A 22,509-nucleotide genomic window follows, 5' to 3' on the forward strand; every position below is an offset into this window, starting at 1 on the left:
AGGCAAAAAGTTACCTCTTTCTCGAAGACGACGAAGAACACAGACGACAAGGAAATTTTTGATTAGGTTTTTTTTTTAAAATTTTTATATTAGTTAAGTAACTTTATAATTATGTCAATTTTCTAAAATAAATAAATTATTTCTGAAATGGGCTTTGGGCAATATAATTGAGTGGGTTGTGGGTGCAAAAAAAATTTTTTTGATGGTGGCAAACTTTTTTTAATAAAAGAAACTCTTAATAATTTTTTTTTTTGTGGTGGCAGCTGCCACCTCCCTGGCCCACGTGGGTCCGCCCCTGGTTGTCATTTCAAGTAATGATGGTGATTTTTAGTAGTGAAGATGTGACATGTAACTTCTTGTGTTGTGGGTTTTTGATAAGGTGCAAACTTTTCATATGTAATATTTAAGCTTTGTAAGTATGTTGTTGAGGAAGCTCAGTTTACTTATGAGCTAAGTAATGTCACTTCAAGTAATGGTTTTTAGTGATCTTGAGTAGTAAAGATGCGACTTTTAACTTTTGTGAATCTCCGATTAACCATGTTCGTTTGACCTGATGTCATAACATGAAATTGGAATCTAGCCTGACATATTACTTCATTCGATAGTTTCTGAGTGTATGATACTTACCTGTACTTGCGTTAAACCTGCAAACATAAGTTTCAATATTATTTACGTTTTTTTTTTAAGTTTAACTGTTGATGAGCAGGTGATGTTCATTGTCAGTTTCCAGACAGCTTGCGGTTGTTTGAGCATGGTGGATATCCTCTAGCTGCGAACGGGATTGGATCCGATGGTGCAGTTGGAAGTTGGAACTTCACTGATAAAAAAAATGTACACCTAAGTGTGGAAGCATCGAGAGTGCTTATTATAGGTCTCAGATCAATAAAGCATCATTGGAACTAACTATTCAAGCAGATGCAATAGAGCGGTATCGGGCCCAACAACTTATCCATAACTCCCTGCATAAAGGAAAATGGTGTATTGGGCTCATTCTTCACTTCCAGTACCATTTATGTTTAAATCCTATTCATGAATATACCAAAGGAACATTCACCTTCAATATGCCAGCAACAAACGCCCCTCAGTTGAATGTTCACATGTCTTTTGGAATCGATATGAACCTGCACTTTTCACATTTTTCATCACTAGTCTTAATTTAAATCAAATTGCCTTAAACTAGAGCAATCTGAGCCTGTTCACGAGAAGCTCCTTTTCACTAATCATGTACTCATCTTCATGAAAGATAAAATTCCAAGTAACCGTGTCTCTCTCCGGTTCCCCTGAAACAATGAGACGATCTATATTCATCACATAAAGAGAGAGAGAGAGAGAGAGAGAGAGAGATGCGTTATGAACACTGAATTGCTTTTCCACGAACACTTTGTCTTTTGAGTCTTTCAGGCAGCAACACATACAAGTATCAGTTTATTTTCGCTAAAAACACAACGTAGTACCTTCTCCCGGTTGCAAAGAAGCTCCATAACTCGAGCTCCGACCGCATATCCAGCATCCTCTAGTTTGAGAAAGCAATCATATCAATAACTAAAAACATACTGTTAGAATGTGAATGATTCAGACAAAAAAAAAACAATAAGCTGACCTTATTTCAAGTTCAGCAATATTGTCAACCTGGGGTTGATTGTACTGAACTAGCTCCGAGAATAAAAACGCAAATGCGGCCAAGATCACCCGCACCAATACACGTAGAATTAATTGAATGTAGTCATAGCTTTTCCGGGAAAATAATCTAAACTGTTTTTAAACTTTTTAGATTTGCTCATGAATATTACTATTTATTGGAATTTTAATTTATTAATCCTAATTTGTTTTGGTTGTGGGCTATAAATAAGGCCCTAGAGGTGGGCCGAGACATCTCTTCTGCTTTAGAAGCCCTTTATAGCTTCACCACCGTCTCTCTCTTCTTTCTCGTGCTTCACTCGAATCAGCCTCCAATGGACGAAGACGATGAGTTCGGAGATCTCTACTCCGACGTGTTCCACCCCCCCGCCGTTCTTCCTCCCCCGCCTCCTCCTCTCCGTTCAATCGACCTCAACCTCCGATCCCAAGATCAAGATGAGCCAGAAGAACCTAATCCACCTCCCGTCTCTAGGGTTTCCGACACCACCGCCGCCTCCAAATTACCGCCCGCTCTCCCTCGCGACGCGAATCGCGATTCTGGCGGCGGCGACGATAAGGACATGACCTTCGACATCGAAGAGCCCGACGCCGATTCCGCGCCTTCGATTCCCGGTTTGGCCCTAGATCGAGGCGTCGCGACGACAATTGAGGAGGCTGGCGACGGTGGTGGAGGAGATGATTGGGATAGCGACAGTGAAGACGATCTACAGATAGTGTTGAACGACAACAACGTCATGATGGGAGGCGACAACAGAAGATCGAGGATGGGAGACAACGATGACGACGATGATGAAGAGCCGCTTGTGATTGTGACCGACACGGATCAGAACCAACCTATGGAGGATCAGCTCTGGGGAGAAGATGGTTTTCAAGGAGTCGAAGGAGAAGGCAAAGAGGGAGGAGGAGAAGCTCTCAAGGGGAGTGGGCCAGGAGGTGCTGTTGGGCCGCCTAAAGCTGGGTATAGCAGTCATGGGTATCATCCGTTTCATTCTCAGTTTAAGGTCAGTGTCAAGACAACAATATGTTGTCACTGGTTAGATTACTTTGTGGTCTGTGTTCTTGTCGGGAAAACATTTTATTTTTCGTAAATTATACTATACCTTTGTACTTGTACCTAAAGCTGAATGCAAATGCAGAGTATATAATAAATGTGAAAGGAAGATAAAGAACGTTATATCAATTTCCTCTCTTTGTATATCGCAATCCTAAAATCTAACCTTTAGCAATTAAATGAGAGAAGAAGAACATCTCTTGGGACCGTAACTAACATTATGAAGCCAACATCCAATCAAAGATTTCATATTTTCATTTGGATTAACGCTGAGAGAAATCAATAAGGCTTGGTATTGATGGACTTGACAATTAATTATATTTCTCTTGCAGTATGTAAGACCGGGGGCAGCTCCCACGCCTGGAGGTGCTGCATCTAATGCTGGGACTTCCTCAGGTCAAGTTCGTCCACCCGCCAACCTAGGTCCTATGGCTGGTCGTGGCAGAGGAGATTGGCGTCCGATGGGAATGAGGAATCCTTCTGTTGCACAGAAAGGCTACCACCAGGCTTGGGGTAGTAATACAGCAGGGAGGGGACTTGACTTCACTCTTCCTTCTCACAAGTAAATTTTTTTTTCTGTTCGGAACTGTGGTAGTGGAGGATCATGCCACTACTTAATTTTCGTCTGACAAATTTTAAGCAACAAGATTCTATTTGTATCGATTTGCGTTTCTTTTAATTGATGTCTACCCTTGCGCGTTTTTAGGACGATATTTGAGGTGGACATAGAGACTTTTGAGGAAAAGCCATGGAGATATCAAGGAGTTGATATCACAGACTACTTCAACTTTGGACTGAACGAGGAGACCTGGATAGACTATTGCAGACAGCTGGTAATTAATAACTGTGAATCATATCTTTTATTTCAGCGAATGAAGAGTACTAAGACGAACTTCGTTGAATTCCATACAGGACCAACGCCGTATAGAGACTACGATGCAAAGCAGAATACGTGTTTATGAAAGTGGTCGAACAGATCAGGTATACTGGATCTTGGCTTATAGTATGGCTTTTAAGAGCGGATTATTCTTCGCAGGCTGGCAATATTTTGTCAACATCACATACAAAATGGGTGACATTTGATTCCTAATCAGTCTCTTGTTTAATGATAGGGTTATGATCCAGATCTTCCCCCAGAGCTAGCTGCAGCTACAGGGGCGCAGGGTGTTCCTGTTGGTTCTTCAGATTTAGTGAAGGTAGAAACTGCTCAAGGTGATTCAGCTAAAGTGCCAGCTCATGTTCGACCTGCACTGGTATGTTTCCTACTGCCTTTGTTCTCATTTAAAGTAGCATCGTCTATTTGTGGTTTTATATATTGTATATCAAAGCTGGAACGTCGTGGCTATACATTTTTCTTGTTAGTATCTACAGCTTGAGAGTATTGGATGATTTTTTTTTTTTTTGGTTATTTCAGCCCCCTGGAAGACCGATACCTGTGGAGACTGGTTCTGGTGAGCGTCAGCCATCCGTTGATACACGTGCTCCTCGAATGCGTGATCTAGATGCTATCATTGAGGTTGAACATGTCTCAAATCTCTCTTTATTTTGGTTTTTACTGGTGAGGCATAGTTGCATGCTATAATGTCTGCTACTAATTGAAATCGATTTTGTTGCCAGATTGTATGTCAGGATTCACACGAGGATGCGCCTTCGGGTGAAAATGACACAGAACCAGCTGTTAGTAGCCTTCCTATAGAAAATGTTCCAGTTGAGACTGGGTACGTTAACAGCAGGAGACCAGATGGGGAATCTGCTGAACGAAGTCCTACCCAGGATGAACCACGTAAAAGGCTTCTCAGTAAGCAAGACGATGAGATCTCTAGAAGCACTGGTAGTGGCCAGAGTTTTCGTTCGTCGTCTCCTGTTGGGGACAGAGGCACAATGTCATCAAGTATTGATCGTGAAGATATGGGAGGCGTAGCCGGCAAAGATGCTGAGATGGAAGAGGAGCGTAAAACGAGTTCTGCAGTTCAAGAAGATGATGGAGGGGAATCAAAGACGGAGAGAAGTAGTGGAAACAGCAAAGCAAGATCTGAAAGTCACAGAGATCATCAGCAATTGAAGGATAGTGCAGAACAGGAAGTTATTCAAAATAAGCATTCTACTCGACCAGCTAGCAGTAAGAAACATCACGATAACAGTGCACCGTATCAGAGCAGAAAGAATCAAGACAGAGGGAAAGAAATGGAAAGAACTCGAGCGGCGAGCAAAGGTGGTAGGGAGTACTCAAATCCTCATACGGACGTTGATTACTCAATTGCAAGGGGCGACGATTATGATAGAAGGAAAGAGCGAGATGTTGATGGGGGGTTCTGGCGCAGGAAAGAGGATGACCCATTCAGTAGAAGAGGTGGGGATGAAGGGTTTAGAAAAAGGGATCGTGAAGAGGATCTGGGCTCTAAGCAGAGGGGTAAAATGAGAGAGAGTGACATACGCAACAAAGATGATCATCATGTTCCATCGAGAAAGCATTTGGACGATGGTGGTTTAAGAAATAGTTATGAACTGGATGATCACATCGGGAAGAGGAGGAAGGATGAAGAATACTTAAGAAGAAACCGCTCTGAAAAGAACGAAATCTCATATGGTCAAAGAGAATCATCAACCAGCCGCCTGAAACGAGAACGGGGTGATAGGTTGGACCATCAAAAGAGAGATGTCCAACATAAAAGCAGAGATGATTTTGATGACCACAGTTCTCTCAGGCACAGAGATGATTTCTATATGCAGAGAGATGGAAATGACAGGTTGAGAGAGCGCGAGGGTATGGATAAATTGAAATTAACTCCGGAGGATGGCTTATCAGCACGAGGAAGAGAGAGGCAGGTACCTACTACAAGGGGTCATAGAGGCTCAGAAGACCGATCATCATCGTTGATGAAGGATGATTATAAAGCTTCTGAGAAAGAGCATCTCACAAAAGATTCAACAAGGCATAGTAAACAGACGAAGAGAAGGGAATATCATGGTGAAGAAAGTTCTCATCATAGAGGACACGGAGACTTCTCTGCACGCACAGATGAGACTGCTAACAATGAGAAAATGCCAAGGCAGGAGAGAACAAGTGCTAAAAGTGACAATGTTATTAATTCTTTGGACGGCCAGCAGTTGCAAGACAGAAAACATAAAGATTCCAGACGAAAGATTAAAGAACAACGAGAGGGTGCCGATTCAGTGAGGAGCAAGCAAGGAGAAGAAAATGGCAGTTCAGAAGTAACGGTATGCTCTATCAGCCTATCAACTTATTACTCTCATCCAAGTTTTGTAAACTTAACGTAACATGGTTATCGTGAATGCATTAGACTTTACAAAGTATTTTGTTTCTGTGATTAACCTCACCTAATAATATATCTCTTGGTTTGGTCACTTTTAATATGCCTCAACGGGTCAGTATTGATGCTTCTTTCATGCCTTCCAGGGCTCAAAAGGTAAAAACGAAGCAAGAAATCACAGGAGTGAGATCCCACAGCAGACTAACGCCACCAAAAGACACAAGGAGGATGCTTCATCTGGTGATGAGCTGCAAGATTCAAAGAGAGGACGTACGAAAATGGAGCGTTGGGCAAGCCACAAAGAGAGAGATGATGTTGTCACTGTCACGGCATCGTCCACTTCTTCAAAACTTCAAGAGAAGGAAAAAGGCACTAACGGCCGAGTTCTCGAACCTGTCCATGACAAGAATCGGGATTTAACTGAAGAGAAAAGTAGCCATGACCTTGCAGAGACCAAAGATAGAAGCGAGAAGGGACCTCCAGGAGATCGGCACTTGGACACGGTTGAGAAACTCAAGAAACATAGTGAACGGTTCAAACTTCCAATGCCCACGGAGAAAGATACCACAGTCGTAAAGAAAATGGAGTCTGAGACGCTGCCCTCTGCAAAAATTGAAGGCCCTGTGGATTCAGAGGTGAAAGCAGAGCGGCCAGCAAGGAAAAGACGGTGGACAAGTAGCTGAGAGCCTGGCTCTCTTTGGCTGGATCGAGGGGTAGCTTCTTATACTTAAACGGATGGCATGAGATTCTCGCATCCCACGGAGCAGTTGTTGCCGTGGAGGATCAAGTTCCATGAAGATTAATTAGAAGAGCTTAGGAAGAGTGTGTGGGAGTGAGCTATGTTGTGTAAGAATAATACGCATAAGGATTTTACTTTGAGAGAATACTCTTTTGTAGTAGTTGATGTAAACTTTTGTCAAAGATTATTTGGTCTTTTAGTTTTGTTCACATACTAAGCGCCTCAAGAGAGAGCGAGGATATTTATAAAGTACTCGAGGCATTGTATTTTACTGTAGTAATTTTGTTAATGTTTTTGTAAACAACCTTTTGAACACTTGACATTTGTATTTTCCTTTTTCCAGGTTTATTATGAGGAGACAGCAACAACTATGAAAGTAGAGACTGCTTGATGGAGAAAGGTTCGTAAATAGAATACGAGCTTATTATCACGTTTCAAAATCTCTTACGAAATCAAAACTTTCCTATTACAAACAAACAAAGTTTCTTTAGAGCTTTGATCTATAGTAATAAATCACTGTTTTGCGGCAGATATTGTTTAAAATGAATAAAACGTAAATAGCTCAAGTTTCGAAAATGCTGAGGGCGGGCATGTTACAACGTATGTGGTGTGATTAAATTTTTATTCAGTGGCAAAGAGGAGTCCCATAGCCAGTATTGCCAGCAAGGAAAGGCACAGATTAGCAGTGGTGGCAATAGAGCCAGAGTGACCAGGGGCATTTGGCGTAGCTCCAGTTGCATTGTTGGCGGCCATGTTTGCAACAGGAGGCAGAGGAGGATCAATCACGTCTTTGGCGTCAAGAGGTGGGCTTGGGGCACTAGCTGGTGGCTGTGCTTCCTTGTTTGCCACGGAGATTAGAGAGCCAGCCTCTGCAGGTAAGATGGCATAGGGCTGCTCTTTGTCTAAATCTGAGCATGGACTCCCTGCATTTGCATCAAATGTTAAGCATCAGCTTTTGTGTTGTTAAATGATCAACATTATCTTTGTTATGTGTATATATTGGTTCTTTCATGAATCTTGTAGAGGTTTAGAATTTACTTAAGTATCTGGTGGCGGTGGCAGGGAACTCCGTGATGACTCCATCAACACCATTCCCTGCAATGAATGTGGCAAACTCTACCGTAGGATCAGAGAAGTAGTCGAACGCTATGGAGATATACTCGTTCCTTAGCACCGAGACATAAACAGAGATATTCCCCTTGTGCATTTCCTCCACTACGTTGGTCTTCCCTGCGGCAAAGCTTCCGGAGATGGTGACGAGAGAACTTCTCAAGATATTGACAGCATCTGCATGCTTCTTGATTTCGTCAACGGATGCCTTGGGAGCATCTCCTATTTCCTTGTCGATGCTCAAGACTCTAGTGTAGGGAGGGACAGCCTCAAAACCGGCCAGAACTGAACTGTCATCTGACTGAATCAATACCCTTTGGGTTGTTTGCTTGTCGAGTGTGGATTTGGTCAGAGCGGACTTGACTGCGTCTACGATTCCTAAGCCTTTCTTTGAGGCTAAATAAGCAGCATTCTATCAAAAAAAAAAAAAAAACAAGGCGTTAGTGGTGATGCTTTGAGTAAGTTAAAGGAGCATTAAAGAGTTGTAATGAAAAAAGAGGCATATGCCTGGATGTTGACAAGAACTCCAGTGACTGCCTTTTCTTTGCTGAACTTAAGGAAGTCATCAAGAGTTACGAACTTCCCGGCATTCTTGTTTGCTGGGTTTCTCGTGATTCCCACCTTAGTTATGAAAGGGCTCTGGATTTGAGCTGTAGGCAGAGACATCCCACTGTCAGTAATTTAGTTTCAGAAATCTTTAGAAAAGAAACCAGTTTCTTACGCTTCAGAGACTGGATCTCAGCCCAAGTGAGATCAAAAGAGAAAACGCCGTTGGTAGGCTGGATTTCAGGAACGCTGGTGGCTCGGGACATGAACGTGGCCATGGCGGTGGTGCTTGCCGTGAGGTCTGCAGAATCATGGCAGAAAGCTATTCCATCTTTGGACATCTGAACAGAACAGTCGATCACATCTGCTCCATCTTCCACCGCTTTTTGATAAGCCAGGTCAGTGCAGCCTGGATAGTCTCCACTTGCTCCATTGTGAGTTATGACCAACGCATGGCCTGCTTTGGGGAGGTTTCCCTTTTGGTGAGAAAAGCAAGCTGCAAAGAATACATACACGCAAGGGGTATGAGCTTCTCTTATTAATCAAGTTTTTGAGTGGATAACAAGTGAACTCACTGATGGCTTGTGATGCTGTTGGCGGGAAATCGGTGATGAAGCCATCAACAGAGAACTGGCCATTGTCCACAAACTGGAGATACTCAGCAGAGGGATCATAGCTGTAGTTAAAGCTGGCGGGCATATCATTAGCAAAACCAGAGGCATAGACCTCTAAACCGGCCTTGTGGGCATCAGCCACAAGGGTGGTGGCCGGCTTAAGGTACTTGGCCGAGTCAATGGGCCAAATGTAGCCTTTGGGGACAAGAACGCCTGAAGCAAATGCCTTGATGGCTGCTAGGTTCTGCAGAATCTCGCTGTACTTTTTGTTGGTGGTGGGTTCCATTGCTTCAGGGTCTTTGAACTCGAATATGAGTTTTGTCTTGGACATGACTGCATCTCTCCCGATGCTCTTCAAGAAACCGATCTCCGGAGATGAGATGAAAGTAATGCCACGGAATCCCAGGCTTCTCAGGTACTCGGCTGGGCTTAGCTTGTGTTCCATGTAGAATGCGTCGTTCTGCACATTTGCGTTGTTTGTATTTTTTTTTTAGTGAACCCTCCAGAGGTTGGTTACTTATATTGTTTCAAAGAGAGTAAGAAGAGAAACCTGAACGCTCAACCAGAACTTGGGAGGCTTGATTCCTAGGACGTCTTCCACGGCGGAAATAGGCATCTGGCCGTCGAAAATGCTGGGCCGAGAGTAGATGTTCTGGACCACTGCTCAACAAGACGCAAAATATGAAAAGGCGGTGGTGATGGTGGGAAGCATGAAAGGGGAGCAAAAAGATGACAATGACATACAAGAGACATTGGAGAAGATGGTGTCAGCAGAGTAGTCAAGGGCAAACCAGCCTTTAAGGTCCTGACCATTGACCTTGTAGGTCTTCTGGCCTTTGGGGAAGAGGGTGGGGATGGTGGTTGCATTGTCAAGCCTGATATCAGGCAAGCAAATGCCAGCACCGTCGTTTGTCATCTGAAGGTTGCACAAGATTGTGAGGCCAGGCGAGCTGCTGCTAATAGCCAAGTCATTTGCAAGGGCGCATGACTCCGGGAAAAGACCCGAGATGCCGCCTCTGGCCACAACCCCAGGTTCTTGACCTGAAAGACGAACTAAGAAAAGAGTGTTCACAAAAAAAAAAAAAGACAAACAAAGAAAAGATAGTTCTCTTGCTAAAACAGAATCATCTAAATTTTTTCATTTGATATTTTTAGTTAGACTATCTTTAAAATTTTATTTTTGTAAAATAATATGGCAAAACTTTAATATTTTTTACCAGTACTGAATATATCAGGGATATCTTTGTAAATCAATGATTAATTATTAATTCAACATTTAATCAAACAAGAATACTGTTTCCATATTTTTTGTATTTACTTTTAATTTAATTATAAATATACATTATTTTTAACCACCAAATATATTTCTTTTTAATGTACACAGTCTTATAACAATTGTTTTACTTTATATTTTATAAATATTAAACTCAATTCCCAAAAAACTAAAACAAAATTAGAAATTGAAATAATCTCATTTTGTTAATATTGAAATTATAACATTTTTATTAATATATATAAATATAATCTAATATTAAACCAAATAATTAAACTCACCTTAAATTTTTTTATAAAACAGGTTAATATGTTTAAATTAAGTACTATTTTATATACAATTTCATGTTTACCATAATATTAATAACACAGATTTATAATATTATCATTTATGACAAAATTAGTATAAAAATAATCTCGCGCTTTAGAAATGTAGATTAGAAGCTAATGGATCCTTACAGACAAACATTAGGTCTTGACCAAGAAAAAAACAAACAACAGATGTTATTAATGTAATAATATGGGCAGTTTCATAGAATATACAATCAAGGAACAAAACAAAAAGAACATGCATGTTTTACTTTTACATAAAAGGAAACATACCGTTAAGGGTGAGCCATTTTTTGGTAGGAAGAGCCGCGGCAGCAGCAGGAGCCTTGGGAGCCGCAACACAAGAGTGTATGAAAAGGGAGAAAAGAATTAGAAACCTCAGCATCTTTATTTATATAGATTGATCCTGCATGTTGTATGTACGTACCCCAGTTGAGAACAAAAAGCAAAGTCAGATCACATATATATCATACATTTTAGAAAGAAGATGTCTTACAGTGAAAAAAAAAAAGAACATTAAAATAGATCCCTTCTTCTGCTTGTGTTTCCTCTCGTTATTATGTTGGTTTTGAGAAAGGAAAAGAAGAGAGGAAGAGATGGTGAAAGAATAGGGGTTAATTTAATGGGGGTAAAAAAAAAGTTACTTGCCCATATCCCATTTATTATGCCTATTTATTTCCCTTTCTATTTTTATCTCTTTTTCTCCTCCATTCCCTTCTTAACCGCTTTTATTATTTTTTACTTATTTCGTACATATTTTTTCATAAATTAATGTAACACCTCAATTTTCCAAAAATTAAATGTTTCTAGACTTTGGAGTTTGGACAATACTACGATATACATTTATGTTATAAAAGTTGGGTTTATTATCTTATAGAATATGATTCTGGGTGGTGGATATAAATGAATATATAAATGAAAATTGCGTCTGGTTCCGACGACACCTCTTTTTAAGTTTTGGTTTTGTTTCCTTTGTTGCTTTTCCAGGTTCCAAAACGCATCTCCTCCACCTCCACCTCCGTCTCCTACTCCTCGCTTCCTCGTCAGGCAAACTTTGATCCACCGGAGCAATGAAGATCACCGCCTTGCTTGTTCTCAAGGCCGCCCCCGAAACCTCGGATCCAGTGATCCTCGCAAACGCTTCGGACGTCTCTCACTTTGGCTATTTCCAGCGATCTAGCGTCAAGGAGTTCGTCGTCTTCGTGGGCCGCACCGTCGCTAGCCGAACCCCTCCTTCTCAGCGCCAGTCCGTCCAGCACGAAGGTTCCTTCTTCTGCCTCTAGATCTCTTGGGATCTATTCCCTCGAATCGGCTTTTCGATTTCACAACTTTCATGATTAGGATTTGCTATTTGCTTTCTCACCTCTTCCAAATTCTAGATAGATCTCAGATTCTCCTCGGTTTTGGGGGTAATTAATTAGTATCTTTGTTTTGTTGTTGATGCATAGAGTACAAGGTTCACGCTTACAATAGGAATGGCCTTTGCGCGGTGGGATTCATGGACGATCATTATCCTGTTCGAAGTGCCTTTTCTCTTCTCAATCAGGTCTCATTTTATTATTCAGTGAGGAGGAGAAGATTCCGTTTTGCTTGACATTAAACTTGTGTGTTTTTGTCAGGTCATAGATGAGTACCAGAAGAGTTTTGGTGAGGCGTGGAGGTCTGCTAAAGAAGACTCCGCTCAGCCCTGGCCTTACTTAGCCGAAGCTCTTACCAAATTCCAGGTTTTTTCTTTTTCTTCTCTCATGTGGAACTTGTTAAAAACTCTATGATATAATAAAGAATCCAACTTACTGATTCCTCATGAACTACTTTTGTTTTATGACCAAGTTCTTGTGGATTGTGTTTGGGTGATTTGGTCTAAAGTGTTTATATTATTTACCCTGTATTTGTGTTATCATCAGGACCCGGCAGAGGCTGATAAGCTGTTGAAAATCCAGAGGGAGTTGGATGAGACCAAGATTATCCTCGTAAGTGCCACTCCTCTTTTCCTACGTTTTGGTAGATATTGATCTGCATAAATGTTGTCCCCAGATAATATGTGATGTTCTGTAAATGATTTATGCTTCTTCTGTGACTTCAGCACAAGAGAGTCTTGCTCTGATACAAAGATATGTTTTTTCGTCTCCCTAAAAAACTGAATATATGTTCTGTATTGCAGCATAAGACCATTGATAGCGTTCTAGCCCGCGGTGAGAAGCTGGACAGCCTAGTGGAGAAGAGCTCTGATTTGAGCATGGCATCGCAGGTACCAACCTTCTAACTATCCCATACTATATATTGCCATCTTCTCCACTGTCTGGGTCTCTGAGCATAGTTGGTTAACACGGTAGAAAGGGCATATGATATGAGCGAACTTGAAAATGCTGTACATAAATTGAGGGGAACTATCACATGCTACAAGGCTAGAAGCTGTTACACGTTATTGTTGGGGTAGATGAATAGAGAACGTACGAGGATGTTTCTGACATGAGAATCTTTTTTGAATGAAACAGATGTTCTACAAGCAAGCAAAGAAAACGAATTCATGCTGCACTATTCTGTGAGCTGCGACTCTGGATGGATGTCTTTGGGTATATATAGTCAACCAAACTTTTGCTGTGGGGCGAGACTGTTTTCCATTTTATATAATATAATATTTGATTCCGTTCTCTCGTTTGCATGCACTCTTGAAATTCCATATAAGACTCATGTCGTGTGGCGTGTTATCCAAATACAGTTTCAATTGTCTTTGCTAGATTATATGATTGCTTTTGTTTATTTACGTTGATAGCATGATCACATTCTTGCATCAACTTGTTGGTACTTTATGTCAAAACAGATGTTATAAGATTTTGAAAATAGACAAAAGCAGAACGATGATTAATACTAAAAAGGGGTCGCATATTACACAAACAAAGGTAGCAAAAAGAGATGAAACAAGTCTCCTTTTGCGTCCATGTGTATCTACTTGCCGAAGATAGACTTGAGCCACCAGACACCCTTGGTGTCGTCAGGGGCAGTGTTGGACTCAGGTGGTGTGTCGCTCTGAGGAGTCTTGTGAAGCTTGCTGACATCGTACCCTTCCTCCACCGCCTTCTCCACCAGCTGCTTGTACGTCTCTTCCTCCATATGCGCCGTCCTGCTCAGTATCTACACCCACATAATCAAACCTCAGCTTCTTTCATAATTCATCACAAAAAGAAAAGAAGAAAAGGCAAAAAGACATACCCAAAGATAACTCCTCGAAGGCTGTCCGATGACGGCATGCTGGTACTCAGGATCAATATACAACACCCAGTAATCCCCCGTGACGGGAATAACGGGAAGGAAAGGAGGGACAAAGAACTTGACTTTAAGCTTGGCCTCATCGCTCTTTGGATCAGCTTTGTAAGCTGAGCCTTGGATGAAACCTCTCTTGCCTCCGTTCCACGTCTCGTTCAAGACGTGCACCGTGCCGTCGGGGTTAAGAGTGTACGTGGCGCGAGTGTCGACACCGTCTTTGGGCTGGAACCTGGAAGGGAAAGAAGCAATCTCGTACCAACGGCCCATGTATCTCTCCAAGTCGAGCCCTTTCACAGCTTTCATCTCCGTCGACGTCATCTTTTCTTCTCGCTTACGGTTTCTTAGATATTTTGTTGCTTTTGAGGTTTGGTAGGATAAGAAAGAGGGATTCTGTTTTATTTTTATAGGAAAATAGGAAAAGAAAAAAATAACGAAGGAGATTTTCGTGGGAGGAGAGGCTGACACGTGGGAAGCGTGTGAGGCAAATGCTTCTAGTAGCGTCTATGCGTTGGAGTTAGAGCTAAGGAAACGCATTTTCTTTTCTTTTTGTTCTGTCGGAGTAGAATACAAATACAATGGGCTATGCATTCACACTTTGATTTGAGTTTCTTTTACCGTTTCTAGGTTCTACCAAAAATCTTTATATCGAAATGTAGATTTCTAGTTATGTAAAATGTTTTGTCAGTTTTTAAGATTTGAGAGTAAAAGATCTCTTAAATGAAAACTTTTTAATTATTTTTGGACAGAAATAAGAAGGAAATTAAACCATTTGACTAAATAAATTGAATTTTTATTGTAGATAAACAAATGGGAAATTTATTATCTCGATTTATAAATAATTAAATGGGCCGTCAATGCAACGAAATTAATTAGGCCCAAATTTGCAAATAAGCCGCAAAAACTTTTATACTGCAGATTGAATTATATTATTAAAATATTAAACATATGACAAATTTAAGATTTATATATGATTAAATTGTTTTTTATGTATACAATTTTGATTGTTTATATATCATCTATATGTTTGGCCGATACATTTAGATAATTTTTTTTACCAAGTTATCAGTAAATAAAATTTATATATTTTCGATTTTGAAATTATTCTAACTTTGAGAATATCAGATTTTTACTTTTTTTAGACATAGGATGGAAAATTAAAACTATTAAAAATACAAATTAGATTAGACTTTAAATTTGAAGTATAGTTTGGTTATGGGTCACATAAGACAACAAATTTTTTTACAAGTCCGACAATTATTATACTTAAGACCTAAATATAGAAAGCTGGTGATATTATTTGTTTGCAAATTGCAACTGATACTATATATATGATTAAAGTTAGGTTAACACTATATATATCATTAACTACTAAGAAAAGTTATTAATGCTTTTCTAGGCTACGAAAAACAATTAGACAGGTGTCAAAAGTTTTTTCTTATTCTTTAATATAAATTTCATAATTTAAGTTCTAAAGAATTGTGTTGTAAGGAAAAATATTTGATATATAAGTTCGTTTGGTAATAACAAAAAAACTTAATTTTTGTATTACTCTTTATATAAATTTTTGTAGGCTATGAAGGCTTAAGAACTAAACAATATTTTTCTTCTTTTCATTTTATTAACAAAACAATTTTGAATAGATGCGTCTCTTTGCTATTAATAAAAAAAATCAACACTTTTAAAAAATCATTACTTTCCGATTTATAGCAAAAACATACAATACTTAGGACATAATATATATCAAATTTTGATTTAAATTGTTGTCCAAGTAATACGGACTAAGAGTATATCTTGCACTTTTATGTTGGATCACAATATAAATATACATTGAGTCATTTAAAGAAAGTCTCATTTAATGAGATCGCCGAATATTAATTTAATGTGATCGCTGAGTATTAAATTTATCATATCATATACATTTATGTTTGAGTCAATATAAGTTTTCCTAACAATTAGATTTTACTAATTTTTCAATTGATTCTTACGTTGTCACGAAAGCCAGATTGACATTCTAATTAAATAACACCTAAGAAAAAAAATTAATTAATACAAACTTTATGTTATAACTTTTTAAATGTTTCTCTATTAATATATAAGAGATTTTTTCGAATTAATATACATGAGATTCTTTCAAGAGAAATTCTCTCGGATAGATTTTTTTAAGTTTTTGTCACAAAAATAGCCTTCAATGAAGAAAATGACTAAAATAAGTTTTAGTAAAGGGTAAAAATATATTTTGGGGATATAGTTTCAAATTATTAAAAATAAAAAGTAAATATTTAAAATTTCAAAATAAAATGGGCTATTTTGTTCATTTTTTCGGACTATTTCTGTGACAAAGTTCCATATTGGTTTTAATAATCGACAAACACATCATTTTCATTTTTGTAAAATTACAACAAACCTTTAATCCAAGATTTTGTTAATCCAATCACAGAAAAAAATTATGTATTTCTATTTTTACTTGTTTCAAAAAAGGACTCGACTTGCGTAATAGTTGTCGACAAGAGCATATTCTCCGTCAACATCAGGTCATCACATACATCGTAATAGTTGTCTTGCGTAATAGTTGTCGACAACAAAATCTTTGATCCAATCACATAGACACAAAATAAAGCGTTTCTTATTTCAACATTTCGTTCATCATGTCATCAAATACATTATCGTCGACAAGAGCATTCTCTAGCTTTCCTGACTTCATTTCTGGATCCAGCATTGCAAGGTCTCCCACACACCCTCGACTGTTGACAACCTGTTGTCGGTACAATGAATCCATCACAGCACTCTCCAGGAAAACAAACAGGGAGACCAGGACAAAGGGAGTGATTGTGCCTTTACTCCGGCCCTTAATTCTGAGTTTAGAGATATCAAATGTGCGAAACACCAAACAAATAGTTCCCTGAACACAGCACCATTTTCACTTGTTCTTGGGAGAGAAATTAGAATCCAAGAAAAGGAACAAAAAAGAGAAAAAAAAACACATCACACATAATGCTACAACACAACAAGAAACCATCAAAAAATAGAGAGCATGGCGATGGCTACAGCCACCAGCAGCGGGAAGAAGAACACTTGTCCTTGTACAGCCCCACCGTAATAAGGCTCTATCATAATCGGAAACCTGCACGTCCCCGTCGAAGGATCCGTCTTGGTCACCTCAGATATATTCGGAAACTTGCACGCCGTATCCAGCTGGTCATTTATCTGATAATAACTGTTAAACGCATAAGATATATTATCCTTCCCGTCCAGATTCCCACACGACGTCCCAACCCCGAGACTCGTGCAATCCCCGAGGCTACACGCGTAGCTCACGCTAGGCGCCACCTGAGGATCGTCCAGCCTCACGTTAGGCTTCATCACACACCACTTCCTCTGCAGATACCTCACACCTTTGGCTTGTATCAAAGCCCCCGTGTTGGTCGTTCCCAAGTTCAACACGTATTTTGGCAACCCGTCGAACGTGAATATCCCCCAGTGTCTCTCGAAGTAACCAGGCTGAACGCTTTTGGCGTCCTCGTCTATAAGGCTGAAGAGATAGGCATCTATTGGGCCGGGCCTCCTCGGAGTGCCTTTCCCGCCTGAGATGTGGGCCATGAAGCCTTGGTTGAACTTCCTAGCGAACTCCACGTTAGCGTTCTTGTCCCCATCCGTAGGCCATCCGATCTCGCCGACTATGATCGGCATGTTTCCGAAGCCGTTCTTCTCGAGGGCGTGGACCAGAGTGTCGTAGTTTGCGTCGAACATGTTGTAGTAGAATGTTCCACCGTCGCTGACCGGCTGCGAGTTGCCGTCGAAGAAGGCATAGTCCACTGGGAAGTTGGCGTCGTTGTAGAGACTGATGAAAGGGTAGATGTTGACGGTGAAGGGGCCGCCGTTGTCGCTCAAGAACTTGACGATTGTGATCATGAGGTCGCGGATGTTAGCTCTGAAGTCGCCTCCGGAGGGGAAGGTGTTGGAGCTTTCGTAGACATCGGCGTTTAGGGGACAGGTGACTTTCACTTGGTTCTGAAGACCGGCTTTTATTAAGGCGATTTGGATGTTTCTCAGCGCGGGGAATGTAGTGGTGAGATAGCTTCCGTTGTAAGTGGACAGGAAAGGCTCGTTGCCAACAGCCACGTACCTGTGCAACGAAACAGAATCAGGGATGCAACTTCAGTTGTCTATTCATAGAGTAAAGTCATGAGCTTTGTGCTCATTTTTCTCAGACAAAGACAGATCCAAACTACTTTGACTGTCTAAGAGAATTCAAACTCAAAGTGCAACAAAACCGAACCAGAGGAACAAACTCAGCTATCTACTTTAGTTTGTCTGATTATACAGTAAAGACATGACCTTTATGTTAATTTATCTCAGACAGAGACAGATCCAACCTACTTTAACTGTATACGAGAATTCAAACTCAAGGGCAACAAAACCGAACCAGAGAATCAAACTGAGCTTCTTTTTCTTTTGTAACTGAAACTCAACTTTCCACTTTAGCTGTTTGATTATACAATAAAGACATGGACTTTAAGTAGACTTCTCTCAGACAAAGAGAGATCCAGCTTACTTCAACTGTCTACAAGAATCCAAACTCAAGTCTCACTGATTCCAGTTCCTAACTAGTACAGTAACAAATGTGGAACCCTAAAAAGAAAAGTTGATAAAAGGTAAATAGAAAGAAAGGGGAAACCAACCTGATGTTGACGTTATCGGTTTTGATGTGAGTAGAAACATTTTTAGCAACCCATTTCTCAGCGGCTTTGAGGCTAGAGGCGAGAGAGGCTAGCATCTCGTTCGGGATACCAACCATAACCTCGATTCCTGATTTGCCCAGAGCTCTGAGAGTGTCGTACTCCGCGTCGAATAGCTTTACTTTCTGAATACCATTCTCTCTCAGCATCCTCACCACTATATCTGGTGGAAGAGGGTGCGACGCCTGCGTTCCCCAGTTCGCTCCAATCGAACTTGCTTTAGGACAAATCACCGCCGCCACCGTCAATACTATCACCGCCACGAAACTCCACCTCATCTCAAGGGTCTCCGATCTGAGACTTCGTCAAACAGAAAAAAGGTACACAACACTGTGAACTATGAGCTTTTTGAGCTTTGAGCTTTGCTGTACTGTCTGCTCCAGTCACCAGTGCGTATTAAAGCGACCACGCACGAGCTAGTGTGACCGCTGTTTTTGGCAAACACACAACGACAAAAATGACACGTAAGCATCGATGTCTTTGGTTTGTGGTCCCTTTCTCTTAACGGATAAGTGGGCTTCTCTATCACAGGCCCATTTTTTCCTTGAATTATTTCTATGTTCATACCATGTCGGTAGTACATTTTATAATCGATCCATATCACTCTGAATAGCAGGGTAGAGAGACTTTGAAGCATCTCCACAAAATGCTACATGAGTAAATCCAAGCTTCTTGAATTGCTATACATCCATACAAAGTACCATTGCATTTGACTTTAGTAAAGAAAGGATCACATTCCATTCTTGTTCATTGTCTATGGCTGAAACTGGAATGTTTTTTTTTTTTGGTGTGAGAATACAATAATGTGGAATTAGTTATTCATGAGTTTTTCGAAAAAAATACCAACTACCTAAAAAACAAAAAAAAAATTGATTCCACGCATCTATATTATTAAAAGAGAAGTACAAAATAAAATTATCCCTTAATTTTGCAAATTATTTACACTTTCATTCCACTGATATATTTAATGATTCTAAATTTAAGTTTTCTTTGTTTTTTTTCCAATTTAATTAATGCAACTAAAATAATTAATAACCTGCCTTTTAGGATTCTGTATCTTTTTCTATTTAATTAATGCATATTTCTAAATCTAATTTTAACCAAACATCATAGCAACAATTATTTAAGAAAATCAATTTGTCATTACTGTCATATGGATATATTACGGATTCTTTACTTTCAAATATTAAACCTACTATCATTGATGTACATAACTGTAACCTAGAAGATTAGAACTTTCTTTCATATAAACCACAACAATTCAGGGTTTTATGTATAAAATTCAAACCAATTATACAAATTAATATATTCATACGTATGTATTATTTTAGTTATCTTATACCCAAATCGTTTTTGTAGTATTTCTAAACAAACAAAATCAAAGATATAAAAATCAAAACCATAATATCTTTATTTATCTTTCAAAAGGATAATTAAGGAGATTTAACATTTTACCAAAAAAAAAGGATAATTAAGGAGAAATCATGGGTCAAAAAACAAAATAAATTACCCGATATATAGTATAAAATTATTATGTTTAGAGATGCCATATTAAAAAATTATTTAATATATAATTTTAAACTTATATATTACTATATACAAAATAAATATTTATTTATAAAAGAAAAACAAAAACCCGCGCGGGTCAAAGCTCTAGTAATAACACAATTAAAAACAAATACATATCTCATTTTTTTGATTCTTTAAACTACCACTATTTCATTCCATTTTATGTCATTGATTCAACACATTTTTTAATTGAATTACCAGTAACATCCTATATCATTTTTCTTACAAATAATTGCTTTCAGTCGATATGTTTGGAATATGCCATCTTTTGTTATTGGGGAAAAGATAGCATCTCCATACATCCAAGAAAATAAATTAGATATAGTTGTAGTGTAGTTATTGAGAAGAAAAACAATATTGAGGAGAGAATTTGATATTCTCTCCGTTTCAGAATAATACATGTTTATGATTTTCATCTTTATTAGTAAAACATAATCAATCTTAGTTATTATTGCATAGTTTTTTGTAATTTTATATTTCTTACATTTCTAAATCAATAATATTTCAAGAAATGCAATTAATGTTCTTAAAATTCACAAATTTTTTTATTAGTTAACAAAAATTGTACTGGAAATATAAAAATACATCTTTTGAATTTTCTAGAGTATTTAACTTTTTGAAACGGAGAAAGTATAATTTAATCTAATAAAAACTCATTAAAACATATTCCTAATCATATATTTTTTTTAACACCGAAAAATTTGATTACATTAACTTGAACATATTACATAAGCCGGCGATTGAGTTAATCCCGTAATCAAAGCTGGCTGACAAACACATCAGTCACCGGAATCATAAGCCCACACATGGGAATCAACTTGAAAGACAACTAAACTTAAAGGCTACAAAACCCAAAACTAATTCAAATAGATGAAGATCAAAAGAAACCCAGACATCTTAGAACAATTATGCATGTTGATTCAGAGAAGAACCTTTGTGAAACACAAACGGTGGAGTTACCACATGACCAAAACCACCGAGAAGAAGGACCTCTTATAGTGAATAGCCCAACAATTTCAAAGAACACAACTTCAATCACCGGCGAGACAGAACAACAGAATGTTCCTACGCTTGACCGGAAGAGACGGAGTCGGATAACACGACATGCAACGCCACAAGGAAGCTTGACACTAGGATAGATCTCGATCAGATCTGAAGGTAAATGACAAGGAGCCAATCCAATTGACTCTGTATTCAACCGAAATGCAGAAGATCGATACAAAGCCGATACAAAGATAACTCGAAACCAACATGCAGAATCATTCAATCCGAAGCTAGGGCTTCAAAAAAATAGATCTCATCTAAAACGACTAGAAATGATATGCACCAACAACCGATTGAAGCGCATGATGATCGGCTCCAACTTCGATCCCTTCAGAGAAGAGATCTACTGTTAAGTAGAAGGAATCAAAGGAGAGATCATCCTCGTTCATCACGGAAAAGATAAAATGATTAAACCCGAGTCTGACTCTGTGAAAGCCACCGGAGTCGGAGAACGAAGATCTGATTTTGTAACTTTCTAGAGAGAAGGTAGAGGTTTTTTCTAATCATATTTAATAGAACCGCATTTTGGAACTAAAATGGATATAGATAGAATTATAAAAGTTAACAAAAAAAGATGGAATTATAAAACACACCTAACCCCCAAAATATTATCAATCAAACCCAACCCGAAAACATATAAATCTTAAATCCGAAAATCGAAAAAATCTGAACCGAACCGACAATTTTGTTCGTCTACAATATTTGTAACATTTATATGTTTTTTTTTCACGCAGTTACGTTTTATATTTTTGTGTATATATTTTTGAAACTAGGTGTTCTGCCCGCACATGCGGGCATAGTGTTCTTATAGATATTTATCTGTTTATAACTATTAAATCAAAACCAACATAATAAATTATTAATTATGTTTTTAAAAAGATAAATCAAACATTAAACTTTATATTTTATAATAAAAAATATTATTTCAGATAAAACAAAACATATTTAAGAATTATCTTATGTTTTAAAAATATATTTTATTTTTGAGAATTTTATTATATTTACTTATAGTCAATTATCAAATATAACATATAAACAAAATATTATTAATATATATATTCATTAGTTTTATCAAAATATATATATTCTTATTGTTGTGTTAAATTTTAAAAACAGTCACATATATTTTATAAAATATATTTATTTGTTTGATTAGCATTTAACTATAAATTGTTTTATATTTAACTATAAATTTTATAATAAAATGTTATTTTCAGATAAAAAAATATATCTAAGAATTATCTTATGTTTTAAAACATGTTTTTTTATTTTTGAAAATTTTATTATATTTATTTATAGTCAATTATCTAATATAATATATAAA

The 22,509-nt window shown here is 38.4% G+C and overlaps 5 protein-coding genes across 5 annotated transcripts; 2 read left to right on the top strand and 3 right to left on the bottom strand.

Annotated features, from left to right (window-relative positions):
- The first annotated feature begins 1,897 nt into the window (after positions 1–1,897).
- Positions 1,898–6,913, top strand: LOC106317889 (FIP1[V]-like protein). Its single transcript, XM_013755695.1, has 8 exons — positions 1,898–2,639; positions 3,022–3,251; positions 3,396–3,522; positions 3,602–3,670; positions 3,802–3,942; positions 4,104–4,205; positions 4,307–5,908; positions 6,108–6,913. Exons 1-8 carry the CDS (start codon positions 1,953–1,955, stop codon positions 6,642–6,644), a joined length of 3,495 nt encoding a protein of 1,164 aa, XP_013611149.1. The 5' UTR covers positions 1,898–1,952; the 3' UTR covers positions 6,645–6,913.
- Positions 6,914–7,092: 179 nt separating this feature from the next.
- Positions 7,093–11,218, bottom strand: LOC106317890 (glycerophosphodiester phosphodiesterase GDPDL7-like). Its single transcript, XM_013755696.1, has 9 exons — positions 11,069–11,218; positions 10,846–10,978; positions 9,715–10,011; positions 9,521–9,630; positions 8,932–9,430; positions 8,532–8,852; positions 8,318–8,460; positions 7,739–8,222; positions 7,093–7,623 (listed from the first exon to the last, which is right to left on the bottom strand). Exons 2-9 carry the CDS (start codon positions 10,955–10,957, stop codon positions 7,322–7,324), a joined length of 2,268 nt encoding a protein of 755 aa, XP_013611150.1. The 5' UTR covers positions 10,958–10,978; positions 11,069–11,218; the 3' UTR covers positions 7,093–7,321.
- Positions 11,219–11,466: 248 nt separating this feature from the next.
- LOC106313329 (VAMP-like protein YKT61) lies at positions 11,467–13,334 on the top strand. The gene is made up of 6 exons (XM_013751124.1): positions 11,467–11,835; positions 12,021–12,118; positions 12,192–12,296; positions 12,477–12,542; positions 12,734–12,820; positions 13,068–13,334. The coding sequence occupies exons 1-6, from the start codon at positions 11,643–11,645 to the stop codon at positions 13,116–13,118; spliced, it is 600 nt and encodes a 199-aa protein (XP_013606578.1). The 5' UTR covers positions 11,467–11,642; the 3' UTR covers positions 13,119–13,334.
- Positions 13,335–13,449: 115 nt separating this feature from the next.
- Positions 13,450–14,217, bottom strand: LOC106313330 (outer membrane lipoprotein Blc). Its single transcript, XM_013751125.1, has 2 exons — positions 13,783–14,217; positions 13,450–13,704 (listed from the first exon to the last, which is right to left on the bottom strand). The coding sequence occupies exons 1-2, from the start codon at positions 14,152–14,154 to the stop codon at positions 13,519–13,521; spliced, it is 558 nt and encodes a 185-aa protein (XP_013606579.1). The 5' UTR covers positions 14,155–14,217; the 3' UTR covers positions 13,450–13,518.
- Positions 14,218–16,659: 2,442 nt separating this feature from the next.
- Positions 16,660–19,039, bottom strand: LOC106315508 (glucan endo-1,3-beta-glucosidase 6). Its single transcript, XM_013753254.1, has 2 exons — positions 18,516–19,039; positions 16,660–17,959 (listed from the first exon to the last, which is right to left on the bottom strand). The coding sequence occupies exons 1-2, from the start codon at positions 18,848–18,850 to the stop codon at positions 16,852–16,854; spliced, it is 1,443 nt and encodes a 480-aa protein (XP_013608708.1). The 5' UTR covers positions 18,851–19,039; the 3' UTR covers positions 16,660–16,851.
- Positions 19,040–22,509: the final 3,470 nt, after the last annotated feature.

The sequence above is a fragment of the Brassica oleracea genome, chromosome C9, assembly GCF_000695525.1.
Source record: "Brassica oleracea var. oleracea cultivar TO1000 chromosome C9, BOL, whole genome shotgun sequence".
Lineage (NCBI taxonomy): Eukaryota > Viridiplantae > Streptophyta > Magnoliopsida > Brassicales > Brassicaceae > Brassica > Brassica oleracea.